The sequence below is a fragment of the Theropithecus gelada genome, chromosome 13 (assembly GCF_003255815.1).
Source record: "Theropithecus gelada isolate Dixy chromosome 13, Tgel_1.0, whole genome shotgun sequence".
Classification (NCBI taxonomy): Eukaryota; Metazoa; Chordata; class Mammalia; order Primates; family Cercopithecidae; genus Theropithecus; species Theropithecus gelada.
In genome coordinates this window covers 57,599,298-57,619,447 of record NC_037681.1, presented here as the reverse complement: position 1 = coordinate 57,619,447, position 20,150 = coordinate 57,599,298, and the positions used below count along the sequence as shown (strand labels likewise).

At 38.8% G+C, this 20,150-nt stretch overlaps 3 protein-coding genes across 7 annotated transcripts in view; 2 read left to right on the top strand and 1 right to left on the bottom strand.

The window, feature by feature from the left end:
• Window positions 1–13,806, top strand: part of CEBPZ (CCAAT enhancer binding protein zeta) — a 28,424-nt gene extending 14,618 nt beyond the window's left edge. Inside the window, exons 9-16 of the mRNA XM_025354904.1 lie at window positions 655–721; window positions 1,513–1,610; window positions 3,361–3,418; window positions 3,703–3,899; window positions 4,661–4,744; window positions 12,365–12,423; window positions 12,505–12,586; window positions 13,480–13,806. Coding sequence (XP_025210689.1) covers window positions 655–721; window positions 1,513–1,610; window positions 3,361–3,418; window positions 3,703–3,899; window positions 4,661–4,744; window positions 12,365–12,423; window positions 12,505–12,586; window positions 13,480–13,619 — 785 coding nt within the window. The 3' untranslated portion in view covers window positions 13,620–13,806. The remainder of the gene's footprint in view (window positions 1–654; window positions 722–1,512; window positions 1,611–3,360; window positions 3,419–3,702; window positions 3,900–4,660; window positions 4,745–12,364; window positions 12,424–12,504; window positions 12,587–13,479) is intronic.
• CEBPZOS (CEBPZ opposite strand) lies at window positions 10,598–19,208 on the bottom strand. 5 transcript variants are annotated; one of them, XM_025354917.1, is made up of 5 exons: window positions 19,149–19,208; window positions 15,547–15,662; window positions 14,288–14,332; window positions 13,659–13,743; window positions 10,598–11,036 (listed from the first exon to the last, which is right to left on the bottom strand). In XM_025354917.1, the coding sequence occupies exons 2-4, from the start codon at window positions 15,659–15,661 to the stop codon at window positions 13,661–13,663; spliced, it is 243 nt and encodes an 80-aa protein (XP_025210702.1). In that variant the 5' UTR covers window position 15,662; window positions 19,149–19,208; the 3' UTR covers window positions 10,598–11,036; window positions 13,659–13,660. The 5 variants fall into 5 exon arrangements, 4 of the variants coding, with proteins under 4 accessions (XP_025210702.1, XP_025210703.1, XP_025210700.1 ...); XR_003115381.1 differs by lacking the exon at window positions 10,598–11,036 and adding an exon at window positions 11,905–13,520 and having other exon boundaries at window positions 19,149–19,175; XM_025354918.1 differs by lacking the exons at window positions 10,598–11,036; window positions 19,149–19,208 and adding an exon at window positions 11,257–12,123 and having other exon boundaries at window positions 15,547–15,661.
• SULT6B1 (sulfotransferase family 6B member 1) overlaps window positions 19,077–20,150 on the top strand; it is a 32,734-nt gene continuing 31,660 nt past the window's right edge. The window contains exon 1 of the mRNA XM_025354914.1: window positions 19,077–19,153. The gene's annotated coding sequence lies outside the window, so the exon portion shown is untranslated. The remainder of the gene's footprint in view (window positions 19,154–20,150) is intronic.

Below are 20,150 nucleotides of genomic sequence, written 5' to 3'. Positions count from 1 at the left end.
CTCATCTCCCTTTTGTTCAGAGACTAGGGTTAAATTAGACCTTAAAGATCATTTAATTTCCAGTGACTTACTTCACAGAGGTCCAGAGATGTAAAAGGACTTACCCACAGTTAGTAAGTTAGAAGTAAAAGTCAAATCTCCTTTTACTCAGGATGAGTCAGAAATTTTTATTCTGAAGAGATAAAACCAATTTCTTGTAGTTCCTTATTTCTTAGTTTTCCTCAGTATAAAGGAAAACTGTTTACTTCCTGTTTATTCCCAGAATGGGAAGTTTATGGCAAGCTTGTCATTTTTTGAGCTGAAAATGACAAGTTTAAAGTGATTATTTATTAAAATAACTCCTTGAATTTTTCTCTTGAAATTTGGGTCCTGGATGCAACTGAAGAACAGTAAGAGAACCCTGTTGTTTCACTGTAACTGCACTGACGGCTGTGTACTGCCTACTTTATGCTGTAGCCAGTGAAGTTTCCAATGTTGGGTCTTCACACAGACTTTCAGAGATTGTCCCTTGCACTCCAGGGTCCCTTCTGTCTACCTTCCTTACAATTTTGAGATTTTTAGAATTACAGATTATGCTGTATTTTGTCTTAAGAGCTTAAGTAACATAAAGGGAATCACTATATTACATTAAAATGTTTAAATTTATTTTTGTAGTGAACAGTAAGGAATTCCTTGCAAAAGAAGAAAGCCAAATACCAGTGGATGAAGTGTTTTTCCACAGGTACTATACATAATATAGTTTCATTTGGGGAAACTGCCAAAATTTAAATTTTGAATTTCAAAATCAGCGTATTTTGAAAAGATCAAAGGATGTGTCTGCGTTTGTTAAGGAAATTTACAAATCAGTCATTTTGCTAATCTTAATATATCTTAGTAAAACTAAAGTAAATCTGGGAGTTTTGTTAATTTAGCATATAAATTTTGTTTTATGCTTCTGACTTTTTGAAATTTAGCCTTTAATTTCTTTTTATAGTAATTTTTTTTTTTGGCTTAAAATCTACCTTAGTTTAATACAGTGATAAAGCATGGGTAATTTATCCAGACCATGGCCCTTAGAATGGATTCAGAAAAATTCAGTGCACTGCTATAGAAATAAGTCCTAAACCAACTAGTATTATAACCTAATGCCTTATGGTATTAAAGTACTTCTTATCTCATCTGGTGACTGGTTAATTAGGTTTGATTTGGCTTGTTTTTTAAAATCATTTAGAATGAATAATTTTGAGGGTTTGATTACATCTGTACATGGCTAAGTTTTGCTGTATTCTAATACAAGAATAGGGCTGATAAAATATTATTCTTTGAAATGTATTACACTTAAAAGATTCCAGCTACTTTTTATTGAGTTAAACTATTTTTTGTATATTACATACAAATTTCAGTCATTTATTTCCAACTGAGTATACTTAAAATTTTACAGTTGTGGTTTGCCACTGGTCATAGGTGCTTTGATTATAGTAAGATTAGACCTTTAATAAAATTGTCAAATATATAACATGAATATTATTTTAGGTATTATAAAAAAGTTGCTATTAAAGAGAAACAAAAACGGGATGCAGATGAAGAAAGTATAGAAGACGTGGATGATGAGGAATTTGAAAAACTGATTGGTAATTTGTTGTGTTGACTCTTTGTAAAATAATCTACTATTATGTGTTAATAGACCATGGAACATTAGTGGGAGAGGTGGCCTTGGTTTTAAAAAATCATTTAGCTAAGAATATCATGCATATCACAGTGGAAGATTAAGAAATATTTGGGGCCAGGTGCTGTGGCTCACACTTGTAATCCCAGCACTTTGGCAGGCCAAGGCAGGCAGATCGTTTCAGGTTAAGAGTTTGAGACTGGCCTAGCCAATATGGTGGGAAAACACCAAAAAATGAGCCAGGCATGGTGGCGCACGCCTGTAGTCCCAGCTACTTGAGAAGCAGAGGCACGAGAATCACTTGAATCCAGGAGTCAGAGGTTGCAATGAACCAAGATTGCGCCACTGCACTCTCGCCTGGGTGACAGAATGAAACCCTGTCTCAAAAAAAAAAAAAAAGAAATATTTTTATGATATATGGTAATTCACCCACGTTTGCACCAGAAAAATGTATGATTTGTGCTTTGGATAGTCCATATAAGAAAAAATTTATATTTGTCTATTCATTGTTACAGCCAAATCTCATGTGAAATAGAAATCCTTTGTACCATTCATAATCTATTATAGTATATAGTATAGCAGTAGTAATTGATAGCAATAGTCTACTGTTTCATCTTTTTTATCTTTAATCTACAAAGCTAGAGAAATTTTGATTGAAAATAGACTTAAACAGGCCGGGCGCGGTGGCTCAAGCCTGTAATCCCAGCACTTTGGGAGGCCGAGGCGGGCGGATCACAAGGTCAGGAGATCGAGACCATCCTGGCTAACACGGTGAAACCCCGTCTCTACTAAAAACACAAAAAACTAGCCGGGCGAGATGGCGGGCGCCTGTAGTCCCAGCTACTTGGGAGGCTGAGGCAAGAGAATGGCGTAAACCCAGGAGGCGGAGCTTGCAGTGAGCCGAGATCGCGCCACTGCACTCCAGCCTGGGGGACAGAGCAAGACTCTGTCTCAAAAAAAAAAAAAAAAAAAAAAGAAAATAGACTTAAACAAAAAACATGGTAAATTGGAAAGACTTACACTGATTTCACGTGTTACATACTTTTTTGTTGTTGTTTTTTGGGGGTTTTGTTTGTTTGTTTTGAGACAGGGTCTCTCTGTCTCCCAGGCTGGAGTGCAATGGCACAGTCACAACTCACTGCAGCCCTGCAGCCTAGACCTTCTGGGCTCAACCGATCTTCCTGCCTCAACCCCACGGGTAGCTGGGACTACAGGTACATGCCATGATGCCTGGCTACTTTGTTTTTGTTTTTTGTTTGTTTGTTTTTTAATAGAGATAGGGTCTTGCTGTGTTGCCCAGGCTGGTGATTACTCTACCTCAGCCTCCCAAAGTGCTGGGATTACAAGCATGAGGTGTTATATATTGTATCACACCTATTAAAAATGAGCACCTAAGTAGTTCTAATAGAGTAAAAAGGAATACAATTGCTAAATACCATTTTATTTGATATTTACCCTCATTCCATAAAAGAACTGTAGAAAGAGCCGAAATTAACTGGATCCTTCTTTAGTTTTGGAATTTAACTAAGATCAGTATTTCACAGGTTTGTATGCATTATTAAGATATACTAGTAACAGTCACATTTATATTGTTTTGGTGTTTACTTGTCATAAACAGCAGAATCATGACTGTTAGAATAATTTATTCAGATACAAGATGTATGTCAAGCTTGTCATTCTTTGTTGTATCTCACAATTTCTATATTCTCTGGCAGACACATTTGAAGATGATAACTGTTTCAGCTCTGGAAAGGATGACATGGATTTTGCTGGGTAACATACTTCTATCTTCTCCTTCCTATTTTTCTAGCATTTCCCAAATTGTCCGTCAGAACAGTAGACCACAGAACTATATGACATAAAGGGGAAATGTATTCCAGTTTGGGAAGTGGATACAGTACTTTCATCTTTGACCTTTATAAAGCACGTTATTACTTACTCTAAGCAGTCTGCAAAGCTTTCTCCTCTAAGTCATTTAATAGCCTACTGCCCTAGTAGTCAACAAAACACTAGAAAATACTGCCTCCTTTTGTATTACAAATTGTGTTTTTTTCCAGTAACGTGAAAAAGAGAACAAAAGGAGCTAAGGATAACACATTAGATGAAGATTCAGAAGGTAGTGATGGTGAACTTGGTAACCTGGATGACGATGAAGTTTCTTTAGGAAGTATGGATGATGAAGAATTTGCTGAAATTGATGAAGATGGAGGAACATTCATGGATGTGTTAGATGATGAAAATGAGAGCGTTCCAGGCAAGCATTTTTTAAAATAAGACATAAACTGTATCTTCCTCACTTCCTCAGCCTTTAGTTTTTCTGCTAAAGGTTTTTAATATAGCCCTGTGTTCAAATTAATATTCATGTCAGCCAGAAACTTAAATGGGACCTTTTCCCTTCTTATTTGGAGCTGAAGGGTTTTTATTGTGTGTTGTGTGTGTTTTCTTTTAAGCAGTTTTTTGAGTTTTGGACTTTTACTTTAACCAGCAACTAGCTTCTCTGTACAATACATGTTGAGCTGAAATGCTGCCATTTTTTAATAGTAATTAGCAGTCTATAAAAGTTAATCAGTATTCATCATAGCCCAGCATAGATGAAGGTGAATATTTTATCTTGTTGTAAATTAGCAAGGAACACCCAGAATTGTCTCTGGACTGTTGTCTGACCTTTCTGTCCTTTCACATACCTCCAGCATGCACATGCCTGCCTAACATTCTTCTTCTACTTATTCTGAACCACAACAGACGTTTCTTGTTTTAAGGGGTTTTATATTATTTGGTCTTATTAATGAAGCTATTTAGAAAATTTTGTACTTGCACAAAATATTATAACTATGCCAATTCTTAGAGTCTTGCTCTCAGTCTGTCCTCAAGCCTATGCTAGTGGAATTATGAAACCCACATGGAATAGCAGTACACTGCCTTACATTAGAATAAAGATTTTAGCATATCTTGGAGTAATATTTTCCAGTCCTATTGTTTTTCAGTTGCTTAATAGCAAATTTTTTCATGTAACAGAACTTGAAGTCCACTCCAAAGTCAATACTAAGAGAAGCAAGAGAAAAGGTACAAATGATTTTGACTTTGCTGGCTCATTTCAAGGTGAGAAAATGCATTCAGTATCTTTTAAAAGCAGTATCCATGTGAGAGGTGTCATTATCATTTTGGGAAATTAACTCTCCTAAATTTGGTTAATAAAATCCAGGGGTGGGTGGGGGTTGTTTTTAAGAAAGGTGTTAAGTGGAAATTATTTTCCACATTTTGAATTGTTTCTTGCATTCAAATATCTCTAGATCATCTTTTCATTCATTTTTTTAAATTTTTTATCATTATTTCCATTGTTTTGGGGGAACAGGTAGGGTGTTTGGTTACATGGATAAGTTCTTTAGTGGTGATTTCTGAGATTTTGGTGCGCCCATCACCCAAGCAGTACACTGCACCCAATGTGTACTCTTATCCCCTACTACCTCCCACTCTTCCCCCCAAGTCCCCAGAGTCCATTATATCATTCTTAAGCCTTTGCATCGTCATTGCTTAGCTCCCATTTATAACTGAGAACATAGAATGTTTGGTTTTCCATTCCTGAATTACTTCGCTTAGAATAATGGTCTCCAGCTCTATTCAGGTTGCTACAAATGCCATTATTTCTCTCCTTTTCATGGATGAGTAGCATTCCATGGTATATGTATAGCACATTTTCTTTATCCACTCATTAGTTGATGGACATTTACATTGGTTCCATATTTTTGCAATTGCAGATTGTGCTGCTATAAATGTGCGTGTGTAAGTGTCTTTTTTATATAATGACTTATTTTCCTCTGGGTAGATACTCAGTGGTGGGATTGCTAGATCAAATGATAGTTCTCCTTTCAGTTATTTAGAGACTCTACATACTGTTTACCATAGTGGTTGTACTAGTTTACATTCCCACCAGCAGTGTAAAAGTGTTCCCTTATTACCACATCCACGCCAACATCTGAAATGTTTTTTATTTTTAAACTATGGCTATTCTTGCAGGAGTAAGGTAGTATTGCACTGTGGCTTTGATTTGCATTTCCCTGATAATTAGGGATGTTGAGCATTTCTTCATATGTTTCTTGACCATTTGTGTATTTTTTGAGAATTGTCTGTTCATATCCTTAGCCCACTTTTTGATGGGATTTTTTCTTGCTGACTTTTTTGAGTTCCTTGTAGATTCTGGACATTGGTCCTTTCTCGGATGCATAGTTTACGAAGATTTTCTCCCACTCTGGGTTGTCTGTTTACTCTGCTGGTTATTTCTTTTGCTGTGCAGAAGCTTTTTAGCTTAATTAAGTCCCATCTATTTGTTTTTGTTGCATTTGCATTTAGGTTCTTGGTTGTGAACTCTGCTTAAGCCAATGTCTAGAAGAGTTTTTCCAATGTTACCTTCTAGAATTTTTATAATTTCAGGTCTTAGATTTAAGTCTTTGATCCATCTTGAGTTTTCTGCATAAGGTGAGAAATGAGGATCCGTTTAATTCTCCTACATGTGGCTTGCCAGTTATCCCAGCACCATTGGTTGAACAGGGTGTCCTTTCCCCGCTTTATGTTTTTGTTTGCTTTGTCGAAGATCAAATGGTTGTAAGTATTTGGCTTTATTTCTGGGTTCTCTCTTCTGTTCCATTGGTCTACGTGCCTGTTTTTATACAAGTACCATGCTATTTTGGTAACAATAGCCTAGTAGTATAGTTTGAAGTCAGGTAATGAGATACCTCCAGATTTGTTCTTTTTGTTTAGTCTTGCTTGGCTATGCAGATTCTTATTTTGTTCCATATGAATTTCAGGATTGTTTTTTCCTAGTTCTGTGAAGAATGATGATGGCATTTTTATGGGAATTACATTAAATTCATAGATTGCTTTTGGCAGTATGGTCATTTTCACAATATTGATTCTACCCATCCATGAACATGGGATGTGTTTCCATTTGTGTGTGTCTATGGTGTCTTTCAGCAGTGTTTTGTAGTTTTCCTTTTAGAGATCTTTCACCTCCTTGATTAGGTATATTCCTAAGTATTATTATTATTTTTTTTTTGGCAGGTGTTGTAAGGAGGGTTGAGTAATTGATTTGATTCTCAGCTTGGTTGCTGTTGGTGTATAGCAGTGCTACTGATTTGTGTACATTGATTTTGTATCCTGAAACTTTGCTGAATTTATTTATCAGATCTAGGAGCTTTTTGGATGAGTCTTTAGGGTTTTCTAGGTATACTATCATATCACTGGTGAATAGTGACAGTTTGACTTCGTCTTTACTGATATGAATGAATGCCATTTCTTTCTCTTGTCTAATTGCACTGGCTAGGATTTCCAGTACTATGTTGAATAGAAGCAGTGAAAGTGGGCATCCCTGTCTTTTTCCAGTTCTCAGGGGGAATGCTTTCAACTTTTCCCTGTTCAGTATAATGTTGGCTATGGGTTTATCACAGATGGCTTTCATTACTTTAAGGTATGTCCCTTCTGTGCCAATTTCGCTTAGGGTTTTAATCATAAAGGGATGCTTGATTTTGTCAAATGCTTTTTCTGCATCTATTGAGATGATCATATGAATTTTGTTTTTAGTTGCAAGTCAATAAATGTGATACACCACATAAACAACTAAAAACAAAATTAAACCAGTCCTGTATCCCTGGCATGAAACCCACTTCATCATGGTATATTATCTTTCTGATATGCTGTTGGATTCGGTTAGCTAGTATTTTGTTGAGGGTTTTTGCATCTGTGTTCATCGGGAATATTGGTCTGTAGTCTTCTTTTGTTACGTCATTTCCTGATTTTGGAATTAGGCTGATATTGGCTTCATTGAATGATTTAGGGAGGATTCCCTCTTTCCCTATCTTTTGGAATAGTTTCAGTAGGATTGGTACCAATTCTTTGAATGTCTGATAGAATTCAGCTGTGAATCCATCAGGTCCTGGACCTTGTTTTATTGGCAGTTTTTTTTATTACTGTTTCAATCATGCTACTTGTTATTGGTCCGTTCAGAGTTTCTCTTTCTTTCTGGTTTAATCTAGAAGGGTTGTATATTTCCAGGAATTTATCCATTTTATCTCGGTTTTCTAGTTTGTGTGCATAAAGGTGTTCATAGTAGCCTTGAATGATCTTTTGTATTTCTGTGGTATCAGTTGTTGTCTCTCCCATTTCATTTTTAATTGAGCTTATTCGGATCTTCTCTCTTCTTTTTTTGGTTAATCTTGCTAATGGTCTACCAATTTTCTTTATTTTTCCACAGAACCAGCTTTTTGTTTCATTTATCTTTTGTAGTGTTTTTTCAGTTTTGTTTAGTTCTGCTCTGATCTTTATTTCTTTTCTTCTGCTGGGTTTGAGTTTGATTTGTTCTTGTTTCTCTAGTTACTTGAGGCGTAAGCTTAGATTGTCTGTTTATGCTCTTTCAGACTTTTTGATGTAGACATTTAATGCTGTGAACTTACTAAAAGTAGTGCCACTTTTGCTGTATCCCAGAGGTTTTGATAGGTTGTGTCACTGTTCAGTTCAAAAAAATATTTTAATTTCCATCTTCATTTCATTGTTGACTCAAAGATCATTCAAGAGCAGAGTATTAAATTTCCATGTATTTGTATATAGTTTCGAGGGTTCCTTTTGGAGTTAATTTCCAATTGTATTCCACTGTGGTGTGAGAGGGTACTTGATACAATTTCAGTTTTCTTAAGTTTATTGAGACTTGTGGCCCACCATATGGTCTATCCTTGAGAATGCTCCATGTGCTGATGAAAATAATGTATATTCTGCAGTTTTGGGGTAGAATATTCAGTAGGTATCTGTTAAGTCCATTTGTTCTAGGGTGTTAAGTCCATTGTTTCTTTGTTGACTCTGTCTTGAAGACCTGTCTAAGGCTGTCAGTGGAGTATTGAAGTCACCCACTATTATTGTGTTGCCATCTATCTAATTTCTTAGGTCTAATAGTAATGGTTTTATAAATTTGGGAGCTCTGGTGGTAGATGCATATATATTTAGAATTATGATATTTCTTGTTGAACTAATCATTTTAGTAGTATGTAATGTCCCTCTGTCTTTTTTTAGCTGTTGTTGCTTTAAAGTCTGTTTTGTCTGATATAAGAATAGCTACTCCTGCTTGCTTTTGGTTTCCATTTACATGGAATATCTTTTTCTACCCTTTAAGTTTATGTGAGTCATGTGTTAGGTGAGTCTCCTGAACACAGCAGATTCTTGGTTGGTGGTCCAATCTCACATTCTGTACCTTTTAAGAGGAGCATTTAGGCCATTTACATCCAACATTATTATTTGAGATGTGAGGTACTGTTCTATTCATCATGCTAGTTGTTGCTTGAATACTTTGATGTTGTTGTTTTTTCATTGTTATTTTATAGGCCCTTTGAGATTTATGTTTTAAGGAGACTCTATTTTGGTGTACTTCAAGGTTTTGTTTCAAGATTTAGAATTCCTAGGCTGAGTGTAGTGGCTCACGCCTGAAGTCCTAGCACTTTGGGAGGCCCAGGCGGGCATCACCTGAAGTCAGGAGATCAAGACCAGCCTGGCCAACATGGCAAAACCCCATATCTACAAAAAATACAAAAATTAGCTGGGCATGTTGGTAAGCCCCTATAATCCCAGCTACTCAGAAGGCTGAGGCACAAAAATCACTTGAACCCATTAGGCAGAGGTCACACTGAGCCAAGATTGCACCACTGCACTCCAGCCTGGATGGCAGAGCAAGATTCCATCTCAAAAAAAAAAAAGATTTAGAACTCCTTTCAGCATTTCTTGTAGTGCCGGCTTGGTAGTGGCGAATTCTCAGCATTGATCTCTCCTTCATTTATGAAGCTTAGTTTTGTTGGATACCAAATTCTTAGCTGATAATTATTTTGATTAAGGAGACTAAACACATTGCCACACGCTGTTCTGTCCATCCATGTGGGAGCTGCATGTTAGTCCTGTCCCCTTATCCACCATTTTCCTCCTCAGCACAGCAGATCGACATGTTTGCCTCTGCTGTGTTTTGTTCTCTCCAAGGCCCCAGCATATTGGATGGTGCCCACTCATATTTGAATGCAGATCTTCCTTACCTAGTCCAGAGATTCACATGCTAATCTCTGCTCATTCATTTTTAAACCATTCAATTATAAAACCCTGGATTTTTCAGACACCTGTTATCTTTTTCTTTTCTCAACCATTATTCTTTGCCATTTGACCCTTGCAATAATCCATGCTCCTTTATTATGATATGAACTGTTCTTTCTGCTAATATATTCTTTAACATTTTTCAAAGTATATCTTACAAGATTATGCTTCACAGTGTAACACTTACAAGGTGCTAATAAAAGAAAAAAGTGCTATATCAGGTAACAGTCTTAAGATTTTTGATAAAAATGTAGAAAGCACTATACATACTTTGCCTCAAGTGCCTCTCTGGCTTCTGTTACTGCTAAATACTGATGACTAAAAATAGATCTGCAAAGTTAAAAATAATGTTTTAAAAAGTTTCATTTACATATTGGTAGTAGTGTTTCAGAGACTCATGCCTACAAAATTTTATCAACTCTTTCAAATACTGCTGTCAATTCCTTAGTCCCCTAATGACTAGATGATTTAACTGATATATATTTAAATTGTAACATGTTGTCTTCCAGATTTTGTCTTCCCTTGAGTATCTAAGATCCTGTTTTAATATTAGCATAAGATGAGATATAGGCAGTTTTTCTCAAGACCATCCCTCAGAAAAGAAGTGTTGCTTTACTTCAAGTTCTACTGAGCCTATTATTAAAAGATGCTGGTAAAAGGAATTTGAGGAGAAGAAAAAAATTTTTAATGTTAAAAAAGATGCTCTCTCAGCTTGTTTCAAATAGTAAAGTACTGTTTCAGAAGACATTAGCCTGAAAGGATTTCAGATCTCAATTGATAATAGTTTTGGATGCAGATTAAAGAATACCCAACAGAACTGATTGAAACAAAAAGAGGCAAGGAATTTTAAACAGATTCATTAATTGATTCAGATGTATTAATTTACTGATTGATCACCCTACATTTGCAAGTGTTAGAGTAGATATCCTTAAGAATAAACATACCTTATAGAAGCTTTAATCAGCCTGGGCAACACAAGGAGACGCTATCTCTGCAAAAAATCAAAAATGGCCGGGCGTGGTGGCTCACGCCTGTAATCCCAGCACTTTGGGGGCAAGGCGGGTAGATCACAAGGTCAAGAGATCAAGACCATCCTGGCCAACATAATGAAACCCTATCTCTACTAAAAATACAAAAATTAGCTGGGCGTGCTGGCACGCACTTGTAGGCCCAGCTACTTGGGAGGCTGAGGCAGGAGAATCGCTTGAACCCAGGAGGCAGAGGTTGCAGTAAGCCGAGATCGTGCCCCTGCACTCCAGCCTGGCAACAAAGTGAGACTCTGTCTCAAAAAAAAAAAAAAAATCAAAAATCAAAAATTAGCTAGGCATGGTGTTGCACACTTGAAGCTGAAGTGGCGGCGGGAGCAGGATAAAAGAAACTAAGGAACCAGCACAGTACAGAAGTGCCTACTCTCTGAGGTCACAGATGCATGGCTACAGGATGAATAAAACCCAAAAAAAACCTTCCTAATGCATGCAAATGTGTATTATACAGCTATCAAGTAACATATCACCCTAATAATAATGAAGATGAAATGCTTTAGAAACTATTTTATCAAAAGTGGCTCTGATACAAAGACTTGTACATGATTGTTCATAGCGGCACTATTAATGCCAAAAAGTGGACACAACCTAAATGTCCATTAACTGATAAGTAAAATGTGGTATATCCATACAATGGAATATTATGTAGCCCACAACATGGCATGGAGTACTACAACATGGATGAGCCTCAAAAATGTTATGCTAAATGAAAAAAGCCAGATACTGGAAACCACATGTCATATGATCCCATTTATATGAAACAGCCAGAAAAGGCAAGTCATAGAAACAAGATAGATTGGAGGTGGGTTGGAGGACTACAAATGGCACCAAGGATCTTTTGAAGTTGATGGAAATGTTCTAAAATCAGACTGTGGTTGTGGTTGAACAAGTCTGTAAATTTACTAAAATGCATTAATACACTTAAATGCGTTAATACACATAATAGCTGAATGTTATGATGTGTATTTAGTAAAGCTCTTTTTAAAATACAGCTCTAGTACTGCTAGAGACATTGATATCAGAGATGCAGAGTTTGAATAATTGTTTCAGGAAAAGAGACTTTTCAGGAAAAGTTTATACTTTCAGTACTACAGGTAGGTGTTGTTTAAAGGAGAACCTCTTTCAGTGTTATAAACAGAACTTCATTTATAGCATAATAAACATACTTTCAATTTCCTTACACTCCAAAGAATAAGAGCCCTGAACTAAATTTTATGTTTTGTCTTAAGTATTTCAAAACCCATCCATGTCAAACTGATAACTTTACTATTGCTTGATACTGTGTTATTTCCCTTATGGGTAAACTTCGATCACTGGCCAAATCTGAAAAGCAAGAAGACACTCTTGTCATCTGAACAGTTCTATTAGGATGTTGTTAGCTTTTTAAAAATATTATATACTAACTTAAATTATATTTAAATGCCAGCTACCTAATGGTGCTAGAAGATTATTGCAATTGTGTTTTTACCCAAGTATAATTTTTAAAATAAAATCATGTTGCATTGCATTTTTTAAAAATCATTAGATTTATAATTGAATAATGTAGACTTACAAATTTTTTTAGGGCCAAGAAAAAAGAAAAGAAACTTCAATGATTCCAGCCTATTTGTATCCGCTGAAGAGGTAAGGCTAATGTACTGTTCTAAGAGTCTAGCTATTCTACATTATTTTTAGTTTTCTAATAAATTTATCTTTTTGTTTAAGTTTGGCCATCTATTGGATGAAAATATGGGATCCAAGTTTGATAACATTGGCATGAATGCCATGGCTAACAAAGATAATGCAAGTAAGTAACTTAAATTTTTTTATTGATGTTTTAAAAATAGCTTTGGCTTAGAACTTCAGAAGATAGGAAATTTTTTTAATTTAATTTTTTTTTTTTTTTTGAGACAACGTCTTACTCCCTCGCCCAGGCTGTGACATAATCTTGGCTCACTGCAACCTCCATCTCCCAGGTTCAAGCAATTCTCCTGCCTCAGCCTCCCAAGTAGCTGGGATTACAGGCATGCACCACCACGCCCAGCTAATTTTTGTATTTTTAGTAGAGAGGGGGTTTCACCATGTTGGCCAGGCTGGTCTCGAACTCCTGACCTCAAGTGACCCGCCCACCTTGGCCTCCCAAAGTGCTAAGATTACTGGCGTGAGCCACCGTGCCTGGTTGATAGGAATATTTTTGAAAGACCTTTTCATGGTACTTTACAACCTGGAAGGAATGGCTTTATCTTCTCTCAGGAGAACATGTAAGATTAACAAGTATATACAGCAAAAAAAAAAAACAAACAAAAAAAAACTTTGCAGACAACAAAAATTACTTTTTTTTAGGGAAGTGAGCCATTTTTATATAGCATGAGTTTGCTAAGTAACTTTACATGTTTATAGACATTTTAATTATTTCTGATATTGATTGTTACTGGTTTTTATTTCACCAGTAAAACTGCTTGGGGAAAGAAGATCTTTAGAGCATTTGTTTCTTTTCCTTCCTTAGTCATTTCTTTATGAAACATTAATCTTTGACAATAAATATGAGAAGAAAAGCAACAAACAAGCAGTGGGTTTGTATAGTGGGTGGGAAACGGCAGGCCAAGGCAGGCTAGAAGTTCCTGTGACTCAGTAGCATGTTCTGTGGGACCGCCAGGAGTCTACAGTGTGGTAGTACACTCATCTTTTCTTCTCCCAAAGGTCTCAAACAGCTTAGATGGGAGGCTGAACGTGATGACTGGCTACACAACAGAGATGTAAAAAGTATCATCAAGAAAAAGAAACATTTTAAAAAGAAGAGGATTAAAACCACTCAAAAAACTAAAAAGCAAAGAAAATGAGAGTTATTAATGTAAATTATAAATTGAAATTCTACTTACATCTAATTTTTGCTGTTCAACCATGTTTTTTGATCCAGCTCTCTGATTCCATACATTCCAGACTTCTCAGTGGATTTGTAATAAACTATAAATAAAAATAGCTCTCATTTATAAAGTCATGTGGAAACATTGTTAAAATTAAACATATCGAAAAAAAAAAACTTTTTTCCATATTGCTACATAACAAAATGAAAAAGAAGACAGTAGGATTACAGAATTCACATATAAGCCCTGGCGTCTCTGATCATTGTAATGAGTACTATTTCATGTAACTACATGATGTCATCTTGTTCAGTCTTTATCTACTTGACAGAGAAAGAGACAGCTCCAAGAAGTTAGCAAACCTGAGATGAAACTGATCTTTTAAAACCAAACGTTTAAACTGTGGTTTGATTCTATCACCTCATATATGAATGATTCCAGAGTTTACATTCTTAACCACTAGAAGAATTCAGAATCCAGCCCATTACCTAATTTTCTCACTAGTATAGATGAGAATTTAGTCTCAGAAGAACTAAAATAGATGTGAATAGTATTGTTAGAAATGCCTTGTAAAGAAATTACTACATAATTTATAGGTTACCTCAAGAAGTTGTTTTATACTTATTTTTACTTTAGGAAAAACATACCTTCCAAGATGAAGGGATATTTCTTGCTCATTGTTTGCCTGAAATCTGATGGAAAAAAGGATGTCTTGAAATTAGATATGAACAGAAATTCATTATTAACACATACAGCCACAATTTAATGCTAGCTTTAGGGTCCATATGATGGGAACCATATAGATTAGAAATTTGTTTTACGGTCCTTCTCCATTTGTTTTTGTTTTTTTGAGACAGGACCTCTCTCCCTGTTGCCCAGGCTGTAGTACAGTGGCACAATCACAGCCCACCACTGCCTAGACCTCCCTGGGTTGGGCTCAAGAGAGCCTCCTACCTCAGTGAAGGTCAAATAGCTGGGACGGGGCTTAAGGGAGCCTCCTGCCTCAACCTCCCGAGTAGCTGGGACTACAGGAGTACACCGCCATACCCAGTCTTTCCGCCCCCCCCCCCCTTTAAGATACAGAGTCTTGCTATGTTGCCCAGACAGGGCTCAAGCAGTCCTTCCACCTTGACCTCCCAAAGTGCTGGAATTACAAGTGTGATCCACCACACCCAGCCATGACCAGTTTTTAAAATTCATCCCAAGCTTTAATTTGCTTTTAAATACTGTTGGGGTGTTTTCTTTATACCCTTTCTTAGAGTTGAAAAGAAAAGATTTTGTGAGTATCCAGTAGCATTTTGGTACAGCGTTCCAACAAAGTACGCTGAGGAAGACTATGTGACAAGTTTCAAAGATGGCTATCATGCCAGGATTTTTGGGAAAAATCACTTCCTAATTTAAAAAGTTGAGGGCTCTAATATAAAATTTCCCCAAGAAAAATGTTAAAGCACTTTCAGCCATAGCATGTGAAAGTCTTTTAGTGCCCACTGTTGATGCCTAGGAAGAATACTATAGCCTGAGAAAACTGTTACTCCGAGAAAACAGCAGTAACCAGTTAGTTTCTTAGTCTACCAAACAATGAAGTGTAATGGGCAGACTAAGTTTCCTCCATCTGTGCTTCCAAACTAAGTCCGACCAAGGACACTTGCTCTACCCTCCCCAATAGTAAAACCCATGGAGGTATGAAATTTTTCCCTTAGCCCACAAACAAAATTTTTAAGGGAGAAGTGAGAGTCATCTAGTCTACAATAATGAATACTTTGATTCCTGTTATGCCCATAAAAATGTCTAATATCTTGAATCTGAAGAACCAATTTCTCCAAAAATGCCATTGCCATTTAACACATAAAATGGATTAGCAAAACTATACCCCTTTAGAAAGCATTAACTTCTGAATTATGATTACCTTGGCTTGTGTGCATCTTGCTAAACAAAAAATATGCTCCAAAAAGGCCTACAAGTTCGGCTACCAAAATTCCTTTAAAGATCTTCTTTGTTAGTGGTTCCAAAGTACGGGCCATCCTAAATTTAAAATTAACAGATATGTGTAAACCTGAATGAGCATATTTAAACTACTATTATCATTTCTCTAATAACTCAAATTCATTCCCACAATTTGAATGGCTTATCTGTATGGGAATAAGACTTCAATACTATGATATACTTTTTTGGTTTAGGCATCCTACATACCTAGTTTTCAAACTCCATGCCTAAGGGGCATGATGAACCAAAGACAAAATTGGATAAAGCACAGGAAAGAGATAAAATGCAAGAAAGCATTGTAAAAAACAATTTACAGAACTTAAATTTTTTAACTGTGTAGGAAAACAGAATGGGGAAGATAGGTTAATTTTTTAGCTGCACTGGGAATTAAGAAATAATCTAAATGGACACAATATGTGAACAGCTCTTCTTTGTAAAGTGCCCTACAAAAGTAAGATTTTTCTGAAGAGGTTCTACATTTTCTAGAACTGGAGTTCTTCATTTATTAATACAACATATACTAATATATACTATTATCTATGTATATTATAGATAGTGTATATATACACTATGATATATACTAATATATACTATATATACTAATATATGCTGATATATACTAATAATACAACATAAATTATGTGCTATAGTTCAGGCATTTGGAGTGCAGTAGCACAATCTCACCTCACTGGGCTCAAACAATCCTCCCACCTCAGCCTCCTGAGCAGCTGGGACCACTGGCATGCCTGGCTATTTTTTTGTATTTTTAGTAGACACAGGGTCTCAACATGTCGCCCAGGTTGGTCTAAAACCCCTGAGCTCAAGCAATCCGCCCATCTCAGCCTCCCAAAGTGCTGGGATTACAGGCGTGAGCCAATAATCTGCCCTTTAGCAGACACTCTGGGTAATTTTTATACAAATGGGGGCAGGGGATGGAAACTGATTGGGTGATGAACCAATAAGAGGCAAAACTACAGACCGGTTAGATCTTGATTGTCTTCCTTTAAAAGCTAATCAAGAAAACAGGTTTGTGTCATTATTCTTTTTCAAATTAAAAGATAACAAGCTAAGAAAATAGAATATAAGACTCTTATTGAATAAATTAATGTAAACCCAAGTTTTTAGCCAGCCTCCTTATAACCTCAAAGTCCAGAAGAGGAGAACCACTCGTTTTTCATCTCAGATGTCTCTATTGTCCTGTGTGTACTCCTTTGTCCTCAGTCCCAGCTCGCTGTGGTCAGGTGTTTACTCCATTCACTTCCCACTCCTTTTCAATGCCTGAGGGTGGGTGTAATCAAATAACTTTCCTTTTTTTTTGTAGGATTATTCTGCTAATATCTTACCAGGTGTCCCTCCCCACCACCCCCCAAATTCCCTCATTTTGATAATGTGATCACCCTGGAGACCAAAAGATTAAAACTTTACTATTCTTATTTAAAAGAAACGAAGCAAAGAAATTTACAAAGGAAGGAATTCATATACAACCAAGAGGCAGTTGACTGGTGGGAAGGGACAGTTGTTTTGCTCCATTCACTGCAATGCTGTACATGACTGACAGAAGTCATGCTCAATACAGATGCCTCTCTTGAAGTTATTTTTTATTTTTTTGGAGACACAGTCTCGCTCTGTTGCCCAAGCTGGAGTGCAGTGGCACGATCTCAGCTCACTGCAACCTCTGCCTTCCAGGTTCAAGCAATTCTCTTGCCTCAGCCTCCCCAGTAGCTGGAAGCTGGGACTCCCGCCACCAGGCCCAGCTAATTTTTTGTATTTTAGTAGAAACGGGGTTTCACCCTGTTGCCCAGGCCGGTCTTGAACTCCTGAGCTCAGGCAATCCACCGGCCTCAGCCTCCCAAAGTGCTAGGATTACAGGCATGGGCCACCGCGCCTGGCCTATTTTTATTTTTTTGAGACTGGGTCTTGCTGTCTCCCAGGCTGGAGTGCAGTGGTGCGACCTTAGCTCACTGCAATCTCCGTCTCCCGGGTTCCAGTGATTCTCCTGCTTCAGCCTCCCGAGTAGCTGGGATTATAGGCATGTGCCACCACGTCTGGCTAATTTTTTGTACTTTTAGTAGGGATGAGGTTTCACCAAGTTGACCAATCTATTCTCGAAGTCCTGACCTCAAGTGATCCTCCCGCCTCTGCCTCCCAAAGTGCTAGTATTACAGGCCTGTGCCCCTGCGCCTGGCCTCTTTGGGGTTTGTTTGTTTTGAGACGCGCCGTCGCCCAGGCTGGAGTGCAGTGGCGCGATCTCGGCTCACTGCAAGCTCCGCCTCCCAGGTTGACGCCATTCTCCTGCCTCAGCCTCCCGAGTAGCTGGGACTACAGGCCCCCGCCACCACGCCCGGCTAATTTTTTCTGTTTTTTGGTAGAGACGGGGTTTCACCGTGTTGGCCAGGATGATTTCGATCTGACCTCGTGATCCGCCCGCCTAGGCCTCCCAAAGTGCTGGGGGGTTGTTATTAATGTTCCAGGGATGAACAAAGACTGCCTGCAGGCAGTTCCATTATTCAAGGAATCGAAGTAAAATTTTGTTTTATGAGAGGGTGATGATAAGAAATAAAGTCCATTTGTAAGCCAGGGTTAAAAGGAAAGAAAATAAGTCCGAATAATACTGGACAGCTGCCTTGGTGTACAGTGGTGAGCGTAGCCGCCTCCAAGTAACATCGTACAACAAAGTATTTACCTTTCAAAAAATATATATATAGTTTTGCACTCCGAGGCTCCCGGCTTCAGGAGGCCGATGATAAAACTTCAAGTTCCTTGGCTACAGACCACCAGGGGCACACCTGTCCACCCACAACGAAGTGACGTTTACTAGCTGCGGCAAGGGAGACACGGCAGAGGAGCGCCTGCCTTCTCAGCACAGGGACAGGCATCATTCCGGGAAGGAGTTTAGGTGAAGTTTAACACGAAGCCGCCTCTGAAAGATTCGGCGCAGGGCTGTGTGTCATGCAGTTAACATCACAAGGGGCTGAGAAGCCGACTCGGGGACACAAGCTCAAGCCAAATGTGCAATGCTGGGTCGGAAGCCCCTTATCCAGGGCTGCGCTCCAGGGAATCGGGGCTGCTTCCCTGTGCGGGGCAGCCTCCCAGCTTAGCGTCTGCAGGCAACGCGGTTTCAGGCAGCAACGTCTCTCCCTGTCTAGCTGTGCAGAGGACGGCTTTTCAGCAGAGGCAGAGAGCTGTCTCAGGCTGGCCGCCTCCGCGCCCCCGGCTCCTGCCGCGGTTCTCACCCAGCTCCCGCTTCCCCCGGTTCCCTGGTGCCCTCGACTGCCCTCGGCGCTCCCCTAGCCGGCGGAACGCTCGGCCCGGGCCTGCAGGCGACACGCGCGGGCACGCACGGAGCACTGCCCGGCCGCCAGCGACCCGGAAACACTCGCCTCCAGTGAACTGAGGCAGTGACACCTGTCTTCTACATGCCCCCGGAACTGTGACGAGGCCCCACGCAGAAGCCCGCCCCACTCTCGTCGCACTGGGGACCCCGATATACGACCGCCGAGGGGAAGCCACTCGCCACAGTCTCACCTGAGGTGCGTTCAAGGAGGACTGCGCATGCGCAAGGCTTGGCGCCGCTCCACCCCTTCCGTTGTCGGCTCCGCCTCCACATTAGTAGTTACCATTAATTGTACTCTGACCGCGACCCGAACCTGACTGCCCGCTATGTATATTATTTTACGGAATATTCGCAATAACACATGCAACAGGTGCTGAGTGTATCTCATTTTACAGAGAAAGCAAGAGGCTTACACTGCCCACAATCGCACCGTTAGGAAAAAACAGAATTCACATTTGAACCCAGGACACTGAGGCTGTGTAGTCTGTTTTGGGTCGTTTTTCTAACACCCTGGAAATTAAGGTGTGATTAGTCTCAGAGGAGCACCAACATAGGCATCACCTGAAAACTTGTTAGAAATGCAGAACTAGGCAGCGCGCGGTGGCTCACGCCTGCAATCCCAGCACTTTGGAAGGCGGAGATGGGCGGATCACGAGATCAGGAGACCGAGACCATCCTGGCTAACTTGGTGAAACCCCGTCTGTACTAAAAATAAAAATAAAAATAAATAGCCGGGCATAGTGGCATGCGCCTGTAGTCCCAGCTACTCGGGAGGCTGAGGCAGGACAATCGCTTGAACCCGGGAGGCGGAGGTTGCGATGAGCCGAGATCGCGCCACTGCACTCCAGCCTGGACAACAGAGTGAGACTCCGTCTCAAAAAAAAAAAGAGAAGAAAAGAAAAGAAAAAGAAATGCAGAACTACTGGATCTGAAACTGCATTTTAGCCAGATCCATAAAGAATTCTTTTGCAAAGTAACACTTGAAGAGAAGACGCAAAGGGGACAAGGAAACAGAGAAGAGAAAAAGAATATAAAAGTATATTGAAGTACCGTGTGCAAGACAAAGCCTGGAACACCCAAAATAGACCCAGATCTACCTTCATCGAAGTTCTAGTCTACTTAGGGGTATTTACCACAAATAACTGATGAAAAGTACACAATGATAAGGGCCTTGCTTCTCATCCGAGGAATCT